Genomic DNA, 19,650 nt, shown 5'->3' with positions numbered 1-19,650 from the left:
GAGTCCTTGCCAGCAGGCTGTCATCTAATCCCAACTGCAACTGGAAACTTAACTGCTGCTGCTGCCGCTGCTTCTGCTGCTACTGCTACTGCTCTTGCCACGCCCATCGTCGAGTGCAAGTGTGCGCCCATAACGCGTTTTGTGGCCCGATTGATAGACTTTGTGTTGGATCTGGGCAATATGCTGGAGCACTTTACGCTCTATAGATTCCTGGCCGGAACGCTGCGGTCGCTCTATGCGCTGGTCAATCGGCCCATGGGGCGGCTGGAGCGTCTCTTTGCCGGCGTTCGGGGTTTGCTCTGAAACAGTGCAGTCGCTCTCAAACCGTGTGCCTTGTAAATTTGCCAAGCGAATTAATTTTGTATTATTTTTTTTTCTCTTTTTTTTTTTTATATATACTATTTTGTATTATTTTGTATAACTATTATGATTTGGAAAAATTTTGTTTTTGCATTTGACAAAACGCATTTTGCATCGAATTTAATTTTGCATTTGTTTTAATATTATTTTAAAGTGAAAAAAAAAATAGAAAATATTATTTATTTTGCGCATTTATTTTTTCTCTTTTTTGGCAAATAAAATTTATTGTTTTTATATGAAGCAAAGAAAAAGAACACCAATGCATTTAAAACTGTTGTAGTTTTTGATTTTTTTGAATAGTCGTATATTATCTATAAAATATTTTAATTGGTGTTTTTGTTTTCGTTTAGCTACACGTAATTTTATTAATTATGCTTGTGTTTTTGTCAAATGTTTAACCAAAATTAATTTTAGTATTTAGATTTCTTTCATTATTTTCGTTTAGTTTTTGGACTTAATTCTATTATTTCTCTACTCTACTAATTTAATTTTTTAACTGACGCACGGTTTATGGGCCACACACTTGTACTCGAATTTAATTGAGCATTTCATTTAGCTCAAAATACTTTTTCACGTCCAAAAACAAATTTATTTCATTTATTATTATTAACCAAAGAAATGCCGTACAGTTGTGCAGTCACTGTGCCTTTGCTAAAGGTGTCTTAGTTATGCGCATGCCTCACAAACTGTAGCTGGCACAAAATGCGCAAACAATATATGTTTAGCATGTGATAATTTATTTAAATTTATGCGCATTCGTAGCAAATGCTGCTTTGATCAGCGAGAGAAAAGAAAATTTTCCTTTGCAGCTGACGTAATTTTTTTTTTTCACCACAGCGGAAATATTTAAAATTTATTGAATCATTTGTTGAAAAAATGCCGAGCAGCTCGTAAACTGTAAACAGAAAGAATTATGAGGACAGCCACGCGCTGAAGGCAATAGGTAACAGAAAAAGGGCGCTAGGTGGCGCGCTTAATACGGCGCTTTAAGCTGTGGCTCTGAAGCTGTGGCTTTAGCTTGCGTGTTTTGTGCGTGTGCGTGTGGGTGTGTGTGCGTTTGTCGCCGTCATTAGCTATTGTTGTTGCTGCTATCATCGCATATCATCTGCTTTTGAAAATGACGTCGTCTCGCTGCTACATATTGACGTCTGCGCTGCTCTTGTTGTTGTTTTTGACGGCACACATACACACGTCCACACATATACTGAGTCAGCATACGGGCACACACACACACACGTGTGAAACCAAGTTCAAAAGTTAACATTTGGCTGCCGCTGCGCGCTCTGTCGCTTGCTTCTCTCCCGCTCTCATTGTGCGCTCTCTACCTGAAAGCTGCTGCGCCAAAAACCATTGAAACGTCGCCGTCGCCGTCTCAGTTCATTTTCAGCGTGCGTTCCAAGCGGTTCTGCTTCCGTCGTCGTCGTCGCCGTCGTAGTCGTCGTCGTCGTTGCTTCTAACTGTTTTTCACTGTGCTTCCGCGCGCTTTAAGAACTCGCATAACTATTTTTATACAGGAATCTCCTTTCCATCAAACTAAATAATTTAACTGTGATAGCAACAACAAAACGAATCTCAACAAACCCCATCAAACTTTGCCACCCATTCATAAAAGTCGCGTGTTTTTGGCTGCCGTATAAGAGTGTATAAGAGTGCCGTTATAAGAGTGCAGCGGCTGCTGGCGTTGGGTTTTCTTTTTGTTTACTGCCGAGTTTCCCAACTTTTCGAGGTCAGCGCACAGCGTGTAAATAAATCTCTAAAAAAATAACGAAACAGTAAAAAACGCCCCGCGCTGAAAGTAAACATTCAATTGAAATGTTTAAAAACGCAAATTAATTTCGAAAATTGATTTCAAGTGGCGCCGCCTGGCGTACACTAACAGCTGGCCAAGTAACCTTAAGTGGGTCACGGTGAAGCCGCCAGGGGTGGCCCAGGAGTAGTAAATAGGAGTGAGCGAGAGAGAGAGAGAGAGAGCGTGGCGTAAGAGCAAAGCTTGCGACAATAATGGCCAAAATAAGTGTCGCCGTGCAAACGGACATTTCGGGCATGCTATCATCGGCCAGCTCATCGGCCTCCACATCGCGCTCAACGTCGGAGCCAGGTAAATACACCGTTATGTGCATAGAGATGAGCCAATGCGACAGCAAACAGACTCCGCCGAAGGGAAACTTATCGCTTATAATTGAAAACAGGTGTAAATGATGTTGTTAAGCAGAAGAAGAAGATGAGAGAAACACAAGGCGAAGATCGTACACGTAGATAAGAGGAAAACAGATAAAATACTAATTGGATACTAACTGCTCTGACGAAAGTGAAATATCTTTGAGTGTAGCAAACAACAGGGGGGGGGGGGGTGGTAGAGGGGGTGGAGGGGCACACACTTAAAGAAACTGAGTTAATTAAACTTTTGCATTATTCATAAACTCGCGTGGAGTAGAAAAACTGGATTTTTTCCAGAAGCTGCTCTCGTGTTACGATATTTTTTTATAATTGTGATAGTCTTTTCTGGCAGTGTATAAAATGAAACATGCATAAATTAACTGTTAAGTAAATGCAGAAGTTTCTTTTAATGTGCTTGCTCAGGTTTTTGATAAATAGGGTCTCTGAAAGGTTTTAAACTAGTTCCAGTTCCAGCCGAAAAACCAATTAACCAATTTCTGTCAGTGTAAAACTGAAAAAATTGGGCCATGAAATTAATTGTAAAAGTTTCTCTTAGAAAGAAATGTATATTTAAATAATTCTCATTTATTTAAGTAGAAGATTTTATTATTGCCTTAATATTTCGTTCAGTGTATAAGCATATCAAATCTTTGAAAAATAATTACTCAACAAATCTTCAATTAGTTTCAGTCCGAGCTTAAAATCGAATTATTTTCACGTCGCATTTTGGACGATGATGTGGTAATTTCTATGGGGAAAATATATACTTATATTAAAAAAAGTAATATAAATTTCGAAACTAACTGTGTTTAGGCAAAGACAAGACAAATATTGGGCACACAATATAATACAATGTTTATATTGTCATCGATTTAGGGTTAGGATTCAATTGTTTTTTTGTCTTTGACTATTCTGAAAACTTTCTGTACATATTCAGGCAATGTGGCAAAAAGTGCCTAAGTGATGTTTGAGTAATGCGTACATAAAAGCGCTTATGAGATCATAAAAATAAAAGGGATTACGTGAATTTCATAAAAAGCCGAAAATATAAATGAGGCAAGACCCGAATTGAAGCAGACTGGAAGCAGCAGCTCTTCAGATTCAAACTAGATATTCGCATCTGTAGATACCTTACCGATAATTATCTCATTCTTAACTTGATCGCATCTGCAACAAGAGAAGTAGAAGAAGAAGAAACCGTTTGTGCCACATTTTTACTTTGACCGACTTTAGCTGCCACCTGTTGTTGTTCTTGTTGCCACATGCCACATTTGATGCCAGATTGGGTTGCCACTTGCCTCTGCCTCTGCCCGTTCGTTGCATGGCTAATTAAGCATTGCTGTCAGCCATAAAAAGTGCGGGGCGTGGCCGGCGGGAGGCGGGCCGCAACTTTACAATTGCATTTGGCGGCGCGTTGCATTATGGCCATTGCTTTATGGCCAACATCTATTCCTGCTCCTCTTCGTTTCATTCACGCTCAGCTTGGCACACACACACACACACACTCGCACACACACGCACACTCATTAACGGTACTCGCATAGTGGACTTTTATGGTCAATTGTTGGCGTTCCGCTTTGAAGTTTCTACGCTGAACCCTGGAAAACCGGAACTCGGTTCAACGCGGGTCAAAATTAATATTAAAAAAAAAAAGAAAAAAATTATAGCTAGCCAGTTTCAGTTCGGCTTTTATCAAGCCAACTCTGGCGTCATTCTATCCAATTAATTATGAGAAACGAAATGTTTTTTATTCATATTATTTTTTCTTTGGCCTCATTTGTGGTTGACCTTTAATTCGCTGGGAATTGTTAAATCATTGAAAAATGAAATCAAATCGTATTGAAATTGAAATTCGAATGATAAACGGTTTAAAGTTTCACAGTTTTGTGGCATTTAACTGCCTCACTTACTGCTACTGCTGTCTACTGCTGCGGCTACTGCTGCTGCAGTAAGTTGAGTCTGGGCAACACACCTTCCGATTGCCGTAAAAGCAATTGCATTTATTACTTGTATGTCTCCAGGGCGTGTTATTCCGTTGCCGCCCTCCTAAAAAATGTGCCTATAAGTACAGCTGCAGTCAAGCATAGAAACTGTTTCTTTTGCCAGTGTTGCCACACAGTCAACAAATTTCAGCTTAAGTTAGGTTAGGTTATGTTATAAAAGTTAAGTAAATTATGAATCAAAGTAGAGTAAATTGTAACCAAGGTTTTATTAGAGTAAAATTATTGAATTAGTTAATACTTTATAAAATTCTCATAAAATAATTAATTAATTTGATTAATTAATAAGCGCGCTGCTGGAAATATTCTGAGGTAATATGAAAGGGTATTCAGGCACCAAAGAGAAAGCGGAGAAGTGAGCGGGAGGGGAGAATGCGAGTATATACATTGTGAGAACTAAATTGATTATATATCAATTAAAGAGAGAGCATTAAGAGCGAGAGAGGGGAGAAAGAGGCTTGTGGCTTAAGTTTGTGGGGACTAAATAAAAAGAGAGTATTAATAGAGAGAAAGAATTGAGAAAGAGAATGTATTTTAGCTGCGAGAACCAGGTTCGTGCTCTAAGCTGGTGAGGAACTAGATTTCTTTTACATGATTTCAATAAAGAAAGAGAAAGAGAGAGAGTAGGAATTGTGGGAACCAGGCGTGTGCTCTATAAAATAAATAAAGAGAGAGCACTAACAACAAGAAAGGGAAGAAAGAGAGAGAGTCAGAACAAGAGAAATTGTGAGTGAGAAAATTGCAGCTATAATATTAACTTTTCATTCAAAAACAGGAAATATTTATGTCCGATTCTTGGCAAAATAAATTAAATAAACATAAACAAAAAATTGAGAGTAGACAGATTTTAAGTGCAACATTTAGACTTTTCAGTAAAATAAAAAAATAAACGATTTTAAATAATTAAAATTGCTAACCATAGTTAATTAATATTAAAGAGGCCCAGGGTTAACGACTCTTTAGCAAATATTTCGCAGCTTTACGCTAATCTCATTAATTTTTCGCATTTCATATTTCACATATTTCTAGCCCGGGCGCTAATCAGCTTTTTTAAAATAAGCAACAGTTTTATTTTTGGCCACATTTTTCTCTCTTTTTATCAAATTTTTTGCTAATTGTATATAATTTTTGTCATCGTTTGTTGTTGTTTGTCTCACATAATTATTCATGATTATTTTTGGCAAATATTTAAGTCCGCGCGCTTTGTGGCCTCTGACTCTGAACTCTTGTTGGCTCTAGAAATTCTTTTATGTGGCTGGCAACTCTGGCGCTTACCTCACCCGCTTTATTTGGCTCGTTTCGCTATTACTAAATAAATATGTTTTGCGAAGAGACAAGAATCGTGCCGGGTAGCCAATTGGCGCCGCCTTCTCTGCTGCCACACCCTTTCTCTTGTCGCATTCGCGTTTTGTTTATGAGTCCTTGACACGCACAGGCAGTTCCTTGAGCCTTTCCGCTTCTCGATTTCCTTATAGCAAATCGGGTTAAGCCTGCTGAAGGCTTTATTTAACGTATTTTGACATAGGCATTCGTGCAAATAGTCAAAAGTAATAAAACAAAGAACTTTGTACTTTGAATAGAATGAATGGAAATGGTTTCTTTAGATAGGAGAAACCGAGCTAAAATCTCAGGCTAGATTTATGTTAGACGACGGAAACGTCGTAAAAACCTTCATTAATCTTATATTTATAAAAATATTAAAATTGTAAAAGTAAAAATAATAGAATCAAGCTCGGGATAGATAACTAGAAAGGGAGAATCTGTCTGAGAGAGAGTGAGAGAAAAAAGTGAGAGAGAGCGGAAGTGAGAGAGATAGAGATAGAGAGAAAAAGTGATAGAGATAGAGATAGATACAGATATAGATAGATAGATAGATAGAGAGAGAGAAACATAGTTTGTCAGGGAGAGAGAGTTATGTGTCAGAAAGCGAGAGAGAGCTAGAAAGTGTCTCAGCGAGAGAGAGCTGGAGAGTATGTCAGAGAGAGAGAGAGAGACAGTGGAAGTGTAGAACAGAGAGAAAGAGAGAGTGACACAGTGTAAGATAGATAGAATGTAAGTCAGAGAGAGGGCGAAAGAGAATGTGTCAGAGAGGGAGAGAATATGTCTGAAAGAGCAAGAGAGAAAGGGAGGCAGTGTCTTAAAGAGCGAGCCAGAGTAAGTCAGAGAAAGAGAGGGAATATATTAGAAAGAGAGAGAACTAGGGAAATAGACAGATTGACAGTGGAAGAGAGGGAGAAAGAGAAAGAGTGAGCGAGATAGTGTGAGTATGGGAGAAAGAGCAAAATTACATTTCACACTAAAAAAACATTTTTTTTCTAAAGTTCTGACACTATTAAAGAATTGGGGCAAGAGAAAAATGCATAGAGGCAGATAGAGAGATTTTGGAAATGATTTAGAAAGCGTGTTTGTTTGATTCTCTGCCAGCTACACACGACATGTGTGTGTGTGTGCATGTGTGTGTTTGTGTGTGTGTTTGTATGTGTGTGCATGTTTGCACAAACGAAGGCATGTCAACACCTCCCACCGAGCAACACCCACATAAATAAATTTGCGAGAACGCGAATTTTCTTTTATTTTCCTATTTTTTTATCGCGTTTTTCGTTTTTTTGCCAAGTTGTGAGCACACGTCAATGCCCTTGGGTCATTGGATTTTCGCGCTGTTGATGCATTTGTAAAAAAAACAATTTGTGGCTGCATTTGCATTTTTTCAGTGTTTTTTTTTTTTAGCTGCGTGACGAAATGTAAACAATTTCACCTGGCAAAGTCAGCAAAAAACAAAGAAAACCTGCAACTGAGATAAGCTGATCGAAGAGATATTCGCCTTATGAAAATGAAAATTTCTCCCGCGCGATTAGAATTCAATTTGCCTGCAATTCAAGTTGCTTAACTGTGGCAATCTCTGATGATTGGCAATTAATTTGCTAATTGCTGATTAAAGTGAAAGTCGCGTCTGAACAATTTCCATTTCTGCAAATTGCTAATCAATTTTATGTGCAGTCTTTAAGGCTTCCAGCTATCCAGCCGAGAGCTTAAATACAACTTCGAGCTATTATGATGATCGAGCGTTTCACTCGCCACTTGCCGCTGCATCTCGCCCCGCCCTGCCACGCCCCCTTTTGGCTTTAAGTGTGCAAATCATGGCACAAGGCGTGGGGTTGTTGCCTGATAATGTCCACCTGCAGCCCGTCCCCTCCCCGTTCGTCGATCCAAAACCCGAATAGACTAGGCAGTTGTGCAATCCGCAAAAGATTACGAGTTTTCGATAGCTGCAAAGTGCGTAGATGATGTCCCACCACGCACCAAACAGGCAGAGCATCTAATGCACTGGCCGCAATCATTTGCGAGATTTCCAAGGAAGTGTCGCACAGTGGGCTGAAAGCAAAGAGCTTATGTTGAAATTAAAGAAACTAACGAAATATTTTTTTAAATTGAAAAGAACCTAAATGTTGGCGATTAAATCAGTTTTAGGCGTACAAAAACAAAGCTTAGTTGAGTGGTATCGATTATCGTTATCGATTGTAGATATCGATTGTGTAAATTGATTATTGATATCAATTGCTGTTATCGATTTCAGTTAACGATGGCGTTTATTGGCTGTAATTATCCATTGTTTTTATCGTTTGCAGTTTTAATGCTGTTATCGATTGTGGGTATCGATTTTGCATATTCATTCATGTTATCTATTGCTGTTATCGAGTTCAGTTATCGAAGGGATTTTAAACGGCTGTAGTTATCGGTTGTTGTTATTGGTTGCACTTGTAATTGCTGCTATCGATTGTAGTTATCCATCATGTGTATCGATTCTTGTTATCGAGAGCTGCTATTAACTGCAGTTATCGGTTGCAGTTTTCAATTGTTGTTATTGATTCCAGTTTTCAATTGTTATCATCATTACGGTTAACAATTTGCAATTGGTTATCGATGGCAGCTATGCAATTATGTTATCGATTACAGCTACCAATTTATGTTATCGATTGCTTTTGTTTAATAGAGCTAACTGCAAGACTTGGTTTAAAAGATTCCCAAACATTTACTTAGGTTTGCATTGTGCAGTTTTTTCTGGAAATTTGAAATGCATTTCTAATGAATCTTTGTTCCCTGATGTATTTGTTCCATATAAATTGTTTCGATATCATGAGAAATAGATATCATTTTTAAAACTTATCCCAACTCTTACATCTTGAAAATTAATGTATATTTTCTAGCTTGGATATAAGTATAATTAAAGTTTCAATTAGTTTGTTTCACTTTGCACATAATTTCTTTAACTTTCGCACCACTGTGCGCCTGTTGCTCGATCGTTTTGTTGCGCTCGAGTTGCTGCGATTTGTTGCTGCTGCTGTTGCAGTTGTTGTTGTGGGCTTGGCTCGCTGCAAGCTGGCAGCTGGCAGCTGGAGAGGCACAAGTTCAGTCAACCAGTTTCAGTTTGGCTGCCAACAAGTTCGGTTTGTGTTTTGGACCTGGTCCTGTTCCATGTGCGTCGTCGTCGTCGTCGTCGTCGTCGTCGTGTATTGCGTAGTGAATACTACGCGTGCTGGTTGCCAATTTGAGTGCGTCTGATTATTATTGCCAACCTCAAGCTCAATCGCATCCACCTGCTGCTGCGTTTGGGCGAAAGTAATCGACGTATTTACAATTCAATTAACCCAGCCACAAGCCGCTTAGTTGTGCCGCAGCCTCGCAACGAGTCGGTTGCACTCAAAACTGTTTCTGATTATCTTAGTCTTTTATTTATCTCGGGTAAGTTCTGGCCATATTTCCTGCCCAAGCCCCACACAAAATTATTATAACAAAGCAAGTTCGCCCAGTGCTTGGTTCTATCCAAAACAAACGCGTGTCAAGTTTAGGTTTCTGCCCACCAGTTTGTCATACAAATACAGTTCGAATTTCGACTAAACTATACCCTGTATGCTGCTTTCTTAAGTGTTTTATTTAGTTTAAAAACGTATAGCTTAATTCTTCTAGTAAATTCAAGTGCAGCCTGTGAAACAAATTACACCCAACGTGTTTTTCTTCCTAATTAAACTAACAGTTTCTCACCCATTTTTCACTCTTGTTGGTGGATTATCAAAAGTTCCTCGCTACGCTTTAACCTTTATATAGAGCTTTGCAAATGATTTAAACTTAAAATGTTGCACCCCGTTTTCACCCGTGTTTGTGGATAGTCACCGAAAACCATATTTCACCCTTGTTTGTGGATTTTCGAAAAGTCCATCGTAGTTCTTGAATCTTTATATAGAGCTTTGATTTGTTAATTTTAAATTAAAATTTTTCAACCTGTTTTCACCCTTTTTTGTGGATTTTCGAAATTTCATTGTAATGTCAAGACGGATGTATATTAAAGTTTTTTAAACAACTTTAATGATAATTTTATACCAAAAGCGTAATTTATAAAAAAAATCGGAGTAATGAGTCTTCAATAAATCTTGACTTATGATACGTAAGAGGTCTATTCTAGTATAGATTTTAAAAAATTGTTTAAGTTAACGTCGATCTCATGATAATCACCAAGGTTTAAAAATTTTAAGTTTTCACCCGTATTTCACGCTTGTGGGTGGAATTGTTAAAAATCCATCTTGCTGAGCAACTGCTTTATTCAATTGTAGGGTTGAGGTTAACTCTATTAATATACACCTTAACCATATCATCTATAAACCCAAATACCCCTTGCATCCAACTAACAGACTATAGGGTATAACAGCTTTTATTCTATGAGGCGTCGCCTGGACTGCATTTAAAGCCCATTTTTGCTGCAATTGCAAAAAATGCTGTCTCCCACACGTTCACAGTTTCACATTACACACACTCACACATTTTCCCCTTGTGTTCCACTCTAGCGCTTAGTGGAAAAGTTTTTTGCTTTATTTTGTTTTTTCGGCTTGGTAAACAAATAAAAGTTTCACTTTGCCTTGGCGTTGGCCGCGCCAAGGGAAAGGGAAAGGTATGCATTGAGCCAAAAGGGCTGCAAATCCGCAAAGAAATCCACGAGTTGTCCACAAACCGAATCCGAATCAAAGTGTGCCAATTATCAAGCTTGGCTTTCTCTGACTATAATTTTGTGCGCACTATTTAATTTGATTTTTTTTCTTGTTGCAGATCTATTGGCTGCTTGGGAGGATCTGCTTAACTGGAGCCAGAATGCGGCGAGCGCACGCAAGCTGCAGCAGGAGATGAGCGCATTGAAGCACACGCTGCGCCGCCTGGGCGATCCGTCCACGCCGGAGCTGCTCGACACAGAGCCGGCCATACAGGTAGCCGTCGAGGCCTTAAAGGTTAGTTACGTCCAATTAGCATGCAGCAGCTGACCATAACCAAAAATAATTCCAGCACGAGCAGACACAGCTGAGCAGCTATCGCACCAACATGCTGCGCCTGAACGCCTCGGTGCACAGCTGGCTGACGCGTCAGGAGCGGCGTCTGCAGCAGGAGCAGCTGCAGCAGCAGCTGCAACAGGAGTCCGAACAACTTCAACAGAAGAAAGATAAAGAGCAGGAGCAGCAGCAGCAAGCAGAGCTGAAGCCTGCTGCCGGCGGCGTGGTGGCCATCACTGTAACAGACAGCAATGGCAACCAGGTGGTGGAAGCCTCCACGGGCACCTGCGATGTGTCCAGCCTGATGAGCGCCGAGCAGGAGTTCCACAAGCATCTCAAGGATGAGGTCAGCGACATGTACAGCGCCTGGGACGAGGCAGATGCCAGGTAAATGAATCAATCAATGTTCCTCAACCATTCACTAATTTCATGCTCCCATTCGCAGAATCAATTCGCAGCTGGAGATGCTCACAAATTCGTTGATTGCCTGGCGCCAGCTCGAGTGCGGGTTGAGCGAGTTTCACCTGGCCTTGGGCCAGGATCGCGGCACACTCAAGGGCTTGGAGGGCGCCCTGGACAAGGGACAGGCGACGCCTGTCGAGCTGGCACAGAACGTCAAGCTGGTGGCCAAGCTGCTCTCGGAGAAGGTGAACGTTAGCCAGGAGCAGCTGCTCGCCGTGCAGCAGCATCTCGATCCCAACCACATTTATCACATTGCCAAGTTTACCGCATCGAACGGTTCGCTCTCCGATTCGGGCATCTCGGACGGCGGCGCCACCTCCGATGGCGGCCTGTCCGAGCGTGAACGACGCCTGGGCGTGCTGCGTCGCCTGGCCAAGCAGCTGGAGCTGGCTCTGGCGCCCGGCAGCGCCGCCATGCGCTCCATAGCAGCGCGCATGGAGAGTGCCGAAGCGGAGCTGAAGCAGCTGCAGAACACCTGCCGCGATTTGATTGTGCGCACCGCTGCCTCGCACCAGCAGAAGCAGCAGCAGCAGGAGAAGCAAAAGGAGCAGCAAAAGGAGCAGAAGGAGCAGCTGGCCAATGGCCATGCCAAGCAGCTCGCTGGCAAATCGCAAACGCAGTCGCCCAAGCGCAGAAACGCGCGCAAAACGCGCCAAACCGCCGCCGCCGAGGAGCAGCAGCCGGAGCAGCGGGCTACGCTGCGCAAGGAGCAGGAGCAGCAGGTGGTTGAGCAGCTGCAGCGCATTGTCGCCGCCGGCGGCGGTGGGGGAGATGACGATCCGCCCGAAGAGCCAGCCGCCGCACTGCTGGACAGCTCTGAGGATGAGGATGCGGACGGCGGCGGCTCCAAGAAGCGTCGCGGCTGGGCGTGGCGCATCGCACGGGCGGCGGTGCCCATGCAGCTGGCGCTGTTCACGTTCTTCTGCGCCGCCTGCATGATGCAGCCCAATTGCTGCGACAATCTCAACAATCTGTCCATGAGTTTTACGCCTCAGCTGCGCTATATACGCGGCCCGCCTCCGATTTGAGCGGCGCGTGCTGTGCGTTTTTCGCCGCGAGCGAAACGCGCGCACGTTTTTATGTAGGCAACAAAAATAATTTACTTAAGACGAGTATCGTTAAGCAATCTAACAGCCAGTTAGGTGCCAGCGCAGGCGACAAGCAGCAGCCTGAGATTCGGGCGACCTCAAAGTGGAACCCAGCAATGAGGCGACCACGGCGCGTTTCAGACGCGTTTCGCGCGCGCTTCGAACGCGTTTTGCGTTAAAATACGCTCGCGCGCTCGCGTCTTGCAGCAGTTACAATTTTTTTTCGTGTGTGTTTTTTGTCTTTTACAAAACGGAGGCACTTAGTTTTTTTTATGTTTAAATGTGCGAAACGGCATGCTTAAGATAAATCCCCACATAGATTTTGATTTGATTTGATGGATTGTTTCGTGTTTATCTTAAGAGTTTGATTGCGGTTCTTACAAACATATATTTTTTACGAGGAAGCGTTTAAAATTAAGTGCAAAAAACACAAGTTTAAGCTCAACTTTAGCAAGTACAGGATGTCTAAGGGAGGAAAAGAGAGCGGAAGATCAGGAGTTCATGACACAAACATGGATAAGAAAAAAAAAGGAAAACAAAAATTTGTATCGTACTTAGAGCAGGATATTGGGAAGCACGCAACTTCGCCCACATATCGAGCAACACATTTATAAGGCATGACAAACTCCAGTTATTAGAAATACGATTAACAATACATTTCGCTTAATTTTGGAAACTTTTCTGTTTGAAAAACACGTAAAGTGCCTACAAAGACCCAACACAATGGATGTGGGCCCACAGCGACAGCGAAACGTTTAAGAAAGAGGGATAGAGAGAGAGAGAGTGAAAGGTGAGTGCATATCGAATCGTTTAAGAAAGAGAAGAAGAGAGAGATGTGAGAGAGTCGAGTGCATATCGAAACGTTTAAGAAAGAGAAGAGAGGCGAGAGTCGAGTGCATATCGAAACGTTTAAGAAAGAGAAGAAGAAAAAGGTGAGAGAGTCGAGTGCATATCGAGCAAAAGGCAACATAGCAAAACAGAAGCTAAGCCAAACTAAATACAAAAGCAACGGCGGAAGTGCTTTCTATTGGCGCGCGCCAAAACCAGTTGAGAATTAGAGTTTCTATTTTTATATGCAATGCAATTTATATGAACACAAGAACAGTTTTTGTCCACCTTACGCTCTATTTAATATTCAGTTTTATGTCTATTATATTAATAGGATAAATTCGAAAGTTTGCAAACAATTATCTAAACTAGAATTGAGAAAAGAGAAATGGAACAGAGATCAGTTTAATTTGTACGTGTATCTAAGGCTATCTAACAGCTAAACTATGTTTAGGTTGTACTTCTTATTTGGCAACAACAATTAAATTATAATCTATTTATAAGTTTCGTAATCTTGTGAGTTTTTCCAATTTTGAATGCAAAAAAAAAAACTACAAAAACTACACAAAAAAAAACCTATATGAAAAACAAAATATAAAAGAATTAAAGAGCAGAAAATAAATGATTTGTTTAACTTTTGAAATAAAATGTAAGTTGATCTAAACTGGACCTGATCTGCATGTGTATCATCATTTTCATTTAAAGTTTAACTTTCATTTCAATTCATTTCACTTAAAATAAAATAAAAATTATTTGTATAAGATTATCTGTCATGCCTGGACTTAGCTTATAGCTATTTCTATCCCTACAAATCTAAAGTTTTGATTTTAAAATTGGAATATCTCGAAAAAAATGGTCACATTTTTAAATTATGTTTGCAGATTCTGAAATGGAAATTTCTTCATTCAAATCTTGCAAAAGAAATATAATTTCAAGTCTAAGAAGTTTCCATTGAGAGCAACTTTATTAAAATATACAAAAGATATCCTTACACTTAAGTTTAGATAATAGATTACCTTTTGTACATTATTCCTTATTGGCATTGAAATCCTTGCTCTCGACAATCGAATCGGAGGACAGATCGGCCACCAGCTGATGGTAGACACCTTCGGGAACGACGGTGCCGACAATTTTCTTGTTCTCGTCGGTCTTGACGCGTATCATTTGGATCTTGCGGCCGTCCTTCTCGATGATCAGCGCGATCCGATCCCAAATGGGCAGCATTAGGCCGGACAGCACGTGGTAGGTGCGCACGCGCAGCCCCACCCCGCACTTGATGCCGAAGGGACAGCGGCGATTCCAATAGATGTGCGAGCACATGCGCAGGCACTGATTGTACTGCATGTCCCAGAATTGCTGCACTGCCTCCGGCGAGGCCTTCACATACCGATTCCCAATCGAGCTGAGCGTCTCGGTGCGCACCTGTGGCCCCGTATTGGGTCGATAGATCTTCATGTTCAGCTTGCTGGGATCGGTTGCCGCAGCTGTGTCCGGCTGCGCATTCAGGCAGAGAATGGCGCAATTGTTATTGTTGCGCTCCTGCTTGAACGTGTAGAAACCCTCGTGCTCCTGGCGCGCCTCCTTGTTGTACCTGAAAGGGAGTGGAAGAGGGAGTTGGCAGCGAGATTCAATAAATGTGGTTCACGAACTTTAAGTTGGGAAATGGTTCACACCGAATGCTGAACCGAAATGAATAGGTTTAATTTAAACTAGGAATATGATGGACATGAATTGAAACTTGGTTTAATACATGTGGAAAATCTGATTAATGAACGGAACCCGAACTTGAACCAAAACTGATTTTAATGAATGCGGTTCACGAACTTGTAGACGATAAATAGTTCAAACCGAACTCTGAACTCAAATAGGTTTATTTTCAACTAGGAATATGATGGACTTGACCCAAAACCTAGTTTATTTAATGTGGAAAACCTGATTAATGAACCAAGCCGACTAATTGGTTCATGAAGCGAACCGACCAATTGCTTGCAGCCCTGGTTTGAACCGTCGAACCAGGTCATTTACTTACTTGGCCAGGGCCAGCTCGTAGGACATGCCGCGGACCACCTGCATCGTATGCAGCTCGGTGGCAGCTGTGCCCGTGGCATGTTTTCTGATGAATCGTATCAGCTTGATGGCCGTGACATTCGCGCCGTGTGCGTCCAGGTCCAGAATGCCCAGATCAAAGTGACCGGAGCGCTTCATCTGCAGGATCAGCGAGTACATCTTGTTGAGGAAGAACTTGAAGAGGGCGTTCTGCACCTCGACGCGACAGCCGAGAATGCGATTGAGGAACTTGGGTATATTGTTGCTGTCCTTCTCGATGACGAAGATCTGGTGGCCCTTGTTGTCCTCGGAGACACTGAGCATGCCGACGCCGGAGAGCGCCACACAGCAGTCGAAACTGAAGTCGCCCTTGTAGGACTCGGGTATGTGGATGGTCTCCAGCGGCTTCTCGCCGGTAATTTGCTGCAGCACGCTCTCCAACGCGCTGCGTCCGATGTTGTTGTCGATGTTGAACTTGGACAGATCCCGTGCGTCGGTGGCCCGACGATCGCCCTGGGTGAGCGCGCCCAGGCTCTCCAAGCGCTTGGCCACCGTCGCCGCAAAGCGACTCTCGCCGCCCAGATCGGAGATAAGGAACACATACTCCGGCGCGTTGGCCTGATTGGAACGATGCGTGCGTCCGAATTGCTGTATGGCCCGATCCGCGCTCCACGGCAGCTCCAGGGTGATGTGCAGCCGCCGGCGCTGTATGCTGAGGCGTCTGTCGCTCTGCAGCGAGATGCCGCTGGATGCGGCCTCCGAGATGATGGCCACATGTTTGCTGTCCTCCATGAAGCGCTGCTTCTCCATGTAGTTGACCAGATCCATGGTCGTTTCCGCCTCGCCGCGCTGCTCGTACTTGTAGGTGTTCTCGTCCGTCTTGATGACACGGCCGCGCCGGCCGGTCATCTCGGCGACCACCTTGGTGCCCAGCTTGGAGATGATCTTGTCCAGCGTGTTGGGCGGCATGCGTCGGCCCAGATGCTCGATCTTGTCCAGCAGCTTCTCGCGCACCGTTATGCAGCGCTCCACGTCGCGTTCGGTGATCTTGGCCGTTTGCGGCTTGGCGGAATCGAAATTGGGATCCTCCTCCTCGTGCTTGGCGTTCATGTTGTTGCACAGATGCTGCAGGATGCGATCCTGCATGGTGATCTTCTCCACTGCGCAAAGATTTACCTGATGAGCTGTTTGATCTGCTGGCTAGGAGAAACACACGGAGCTTACCCTTGTCCGGCTTGGGCGGACGACCGCGTCGCTTGCGTCCCGACTTCAGGCGGTCCTCATCGTCGTCCGCATCGGCATTCCAGCTGTTGTCGCACAGATCAATGTCGCTGTCGCCACCATCCGCGTCCATGTCGTCGTCGGACCACTCGGAGATCATGCGCGGACGCTTCGCGCAGCCGGACTTGGAGCGCGCCTCCGGCTCGAAGGTGCCCGTGTTGAGCAGCTTGTAGAGGGACTCGCGCGTCGGCGCCGGAAAATATTTCTCCACAAAGGATTGGATTATCATTTTCGAGGTGGACACAAAATTGGTCAGCTCACCCTGATACAGCTCCAGGTGCTCCAGTGTGCGCGACTCCCCGGTCGACTGCAGGCCGATGACCACGGCCTTGCCCTGGCGGGCCGCCTCGCGCACCATCTTGACCACATGGTTGACCTTGGAGGCAATGCACAGGTTCTTGAAGAAGCGCTGATGCGCCGACCAGAACTGGCACGTGATGATCTTCTGGACCCGGTTCTCGATGCACATCAGCCGACAGGCCTTGAGGAACTTCTCGTTGATCTCGGCCCACAGCTCGGCGGAGTGATTGTAGAGCTTGTGAAAGTCCCGCGACATGGGCACCTCCTCGATCCGAAAGCTGACATCCTTGAAGCTCAGCTGGCGGGCAATATACGAGCCGCGCAGCTTCATGTCCATGGCCACGATCTCCATGGCGCCAATGCCGCGCTTCTCCACCGTATTCACAAACTTGAAGAACTCTGAGTAGGAGGTGCCGGGACCCCACAGTCCCAGCCGCACCATATACGCCATGTTCCTTGGCTCCGAGGCGCCCGTCGCCGAGGCGTACACAACCCGGGCCATGGGCAACAGCTGCTGCAGCTCGAGAACTGTGGTGCCCGTCTTGGTGGACTTGCCGGCATTCATCAGACTGAGATTCTTCGCCTTGTGGCACTCGTCGAGCACAATGACCCCATCGAAATCTGTGCCCAGCCAGTTGATCAGCTGCCGTAGACGCGTATTGTACTTGGGATTGGCATTGGCGGACTCGCCAATGAGCGCTGTGTAGGTGCAGAAGATGACGCCGCGCTTGAAGTACTCGTTCTCCTCGGAGCTGATCCGGCTGTACTTGAACTTGCTCATCGAGGCCACCTTGAGGTGCTTGCTGGCGCCTATGTCCAGCAGATCGCGCTCCGCATCGAACTTCAGATCGTTCGAAACGGATATCCACAGCGCACGCTTGCGTCCGCGCAGATAGTTCTCGAAGATGATGGCCGCCACGGTGCGGCCCTTGCCGACGCCGGCGCCATCTCCGAGCAGGAAGCCGGCACGCTGGCCGCTGGGCAGCAGCTGCTCGTGCGCCTGGCACGCATAGGTGACCGCCTCCAGCTGCAGCGCGCTGAGGCGATCCGAGTTCTTCACCTTGTCCGGCAACGCTAGCTCGTACGTGATGTCCGGCAGCTCGACGGAGGACAAGGTGGCCGTCTCGACGACCGGATCGGGATGCCGGCTGCCGCCCTTCAGCTTGCTCGGCCAGTACGAGGAGTAGGTATCGGCCACGCCGATCTCCTCGAAGTCCACCTCGTCGTCCTCGAGCGGCGCCGGCATCTGCGGCAGCTCCCGTCGCACCATCACGCCCTGCGGCCGCATCATCGGATTGTTCAGGTCGGTTTTCATTGGCAGCTTCATTTGGCAGAGCGTCGGCCTCGCCAGCTGATTGGGCAGGACGCCCCGCATCTGGGTCTGGCCCGTCACAAAGCTGCTCTTCGACTTGATGAAGTCGGTCAGCGTCTTGGGAAAGGCCTGGCTCGGACCGGGCTGAGCCCCAGCCGGCATGAACATCCTGCCGCCCTGCGTGCTCCGGTAACGATCCTGCGTGCTCGTCACCATCATCTTGTACGGCTGCTGGCCCAGATGCGATGCGATTCGAACCTGCGATTGTTGCATCTTTAGTTGCATGGCATAGTTCGTGTCGGGCATTAGCTTAACTGTGCCGGCCGGTGACTCGGGCGGAATTTGGATCGAGAACTTGGACGCCTCCTGCACGGTGCGCGCCTTGTAGAACACCCGCGCGGGGGGCGTTCCCTGCTGCTGCTGCTGCTGCAGATGATGCTGATGATGATGATGCATCGTTTGGGGCCTGTACGGCATGGTGGGCGGCAGCAGGGGGCGTGTCACGGGCTCCGTTTCGGGCTCCGGCTCCACCATGGGCAGCGAGTCGAGCTCCTCCTGAAGCCTGGCATCGATTTGAGCGTCGTCCTCAGCTGCCGGCGTCGCAGCTGGCTCTTTGGCCGCGTCCAAGGCATCCCCAGCTCCGCTGCCGAGGCAGGAAACTAGTTGAGGCGCGACGGACAGCAGCTGCTGCGGCCCTGGCGGAACTAGTTCGCTGTGGTTCACAGTGAACAGCAGCTCGCCGCAAGCAATGCCTAAGGAATTCATGACTCGGATCTAGTTCTCGATATGACACGAAACTAAAACAACAACAGGCACAATATTTGTGAGAACTAAAAGCCCTAACGAGACGTATTAATCTGTAATTATTAATTTATTAATTAAATTAAGCACAAGAGTTTCCTTTTATTATGAGCAGGTCCTACATCACCAAGAACTTCAATTGAGTTCCCATGAAAATAATGAATAGCTTATATATTTGACATTTATCTTTTTACGATTCGAATCGCAATTATATTAACAATAAGTATTTATTTCTACTATTCCCCAAAGATCTTTCCTATTTTACCTTCAATTTTTCTTGAGTTCCCATCAAAGTTTTTTATTCTCAATCTCTTTTAAGTTCTTTCACAAGTTCTCTTTCGTTTTAACACTTTATTTTTCACTTTTTCCACCACAATTCCATCTGCTTGCTTTGAATAACTCTCAGTTACTGAAACTTCAGCTCCTTCTGGCAGTTCGTCATAAGTTTACATTATGACAGATTCTTACAAAAAGTGTTGATTAACTTCGATAGGCTTTAATGAAAGTGTTGACTAATGCAATGCTAATGTACAAATATCGATAGTTCTTAAGAGTTTTAGAGCTTAGCAGGTATTTCGAAAATGGAACCATTTACCATGCATGTATATATAATTGTGTGCACGTATGTATGTGTGTATGGAATGTATGTAATGTATTTGTGTGTGTATGTTTGAATGCATGTATGACAAAATGTATGTATGAAA

General features: G+C 44.5%; 2 protein-coding genes across 9 annotated transcripts in view; one reads left to right on the top strand and one right to left on the bottom strand.

The window, feature by feature from the left end:
- klar (klarsicht) overlaps positions 1 to 12,981 on the top strand; it is a 166,040-nt gene extending 153,059 nt beyond the window's left edge. For 5 of the 6 annotated variants that reach the window (XM_064690261.1, XM_064690258.1, XM_064690257.1 and 2 more), the window contains 3 exons: positions 10,614 to 10,789; positions 10,845 to 11,215; positions 11,274 to 12,981. In XM_064690261.1, the coding sequence (XP_064546331.1) occupies positions 10,614 to 10,789; positions 10,845 to 11,215; positions 11,274 to 12,318 (1,592 nt within the window). In that variant the 3' untranslated portion in view covers positions 12,319 to 12,981. Of the gene's footprint in view, positions 1 to 1,780; positions 2,459 to 10,613; positions 10,790 to 10,844; positions 11,216 to 11,273 lie in introns of those variants that run through there. The other variant, XM_064690260.1, reaches the window with a different exon arrangement.
- Positions 12,982 to 14,151: 1,170 nt separating this feature from the next.
- On the bottom strand, positions 14,152 to 19,364 carry LOC135433900 (protein strawberry notch). 3 transcript variants are annotated; one of them, XM_064690191.1, is made up of 5 exons: positions 19,212 to 19,364; positions 18,461 to 19,002; positions 16,477 to 18,403; positions 15,236 to 16,412; positions 14,152 to 14,797 (listed from the first exon to the last, which is right to left on the bottom strand). In XM_064690191.1, the coding sequence occupies exons 2-5, from the start codon at positions 18,908 to 18,910 to the stop codon at positions 14,233 to 14,235; spliced, it is 4,119 nt and encodes a 1,372-aa protein (XP_064546261.1). In that variant the 5' UTR covers positions 18,911 to 19,002; positions 19,212 to 19,364; the 3' UTR covers positions 14,152 to 14,232. The 3 variants fall into 3 exon arrangements, with proteins under 3 accessions (XP_064546261.1, XP_064546259.1, XP_064546260.1); XM_064690189.1 differs by having other exon boundaries at positions 16,477 to 19,002; XM_064690190.1 differs by having other exon boundaries at positions 16,477 to 19,362.
- Positions 19,365 to 19,650: the final 286 nt, after the last annotated feature.

This window comes from Drosophila montana, unplaced genomic scaffold (genome assembly GCF_035044405.1).
Source record: "Drosophila montana isolate Dmon_TW-CO22-7 unplaced genomic scaffold, ASM3504440v1 contig_3240_1, whole genome shotgun sequence".
NCBI lineage: Eukaryota > Metazoa > Arthropoda > Insecta > Diptera > Drosophilidae > Drosophila > Drosophila montana.
The sequence above is the reverse complement of the archived record's forward strand: the minus strand, read 5'-3'. Positions and strand labels throughout refer to the sequence as shown.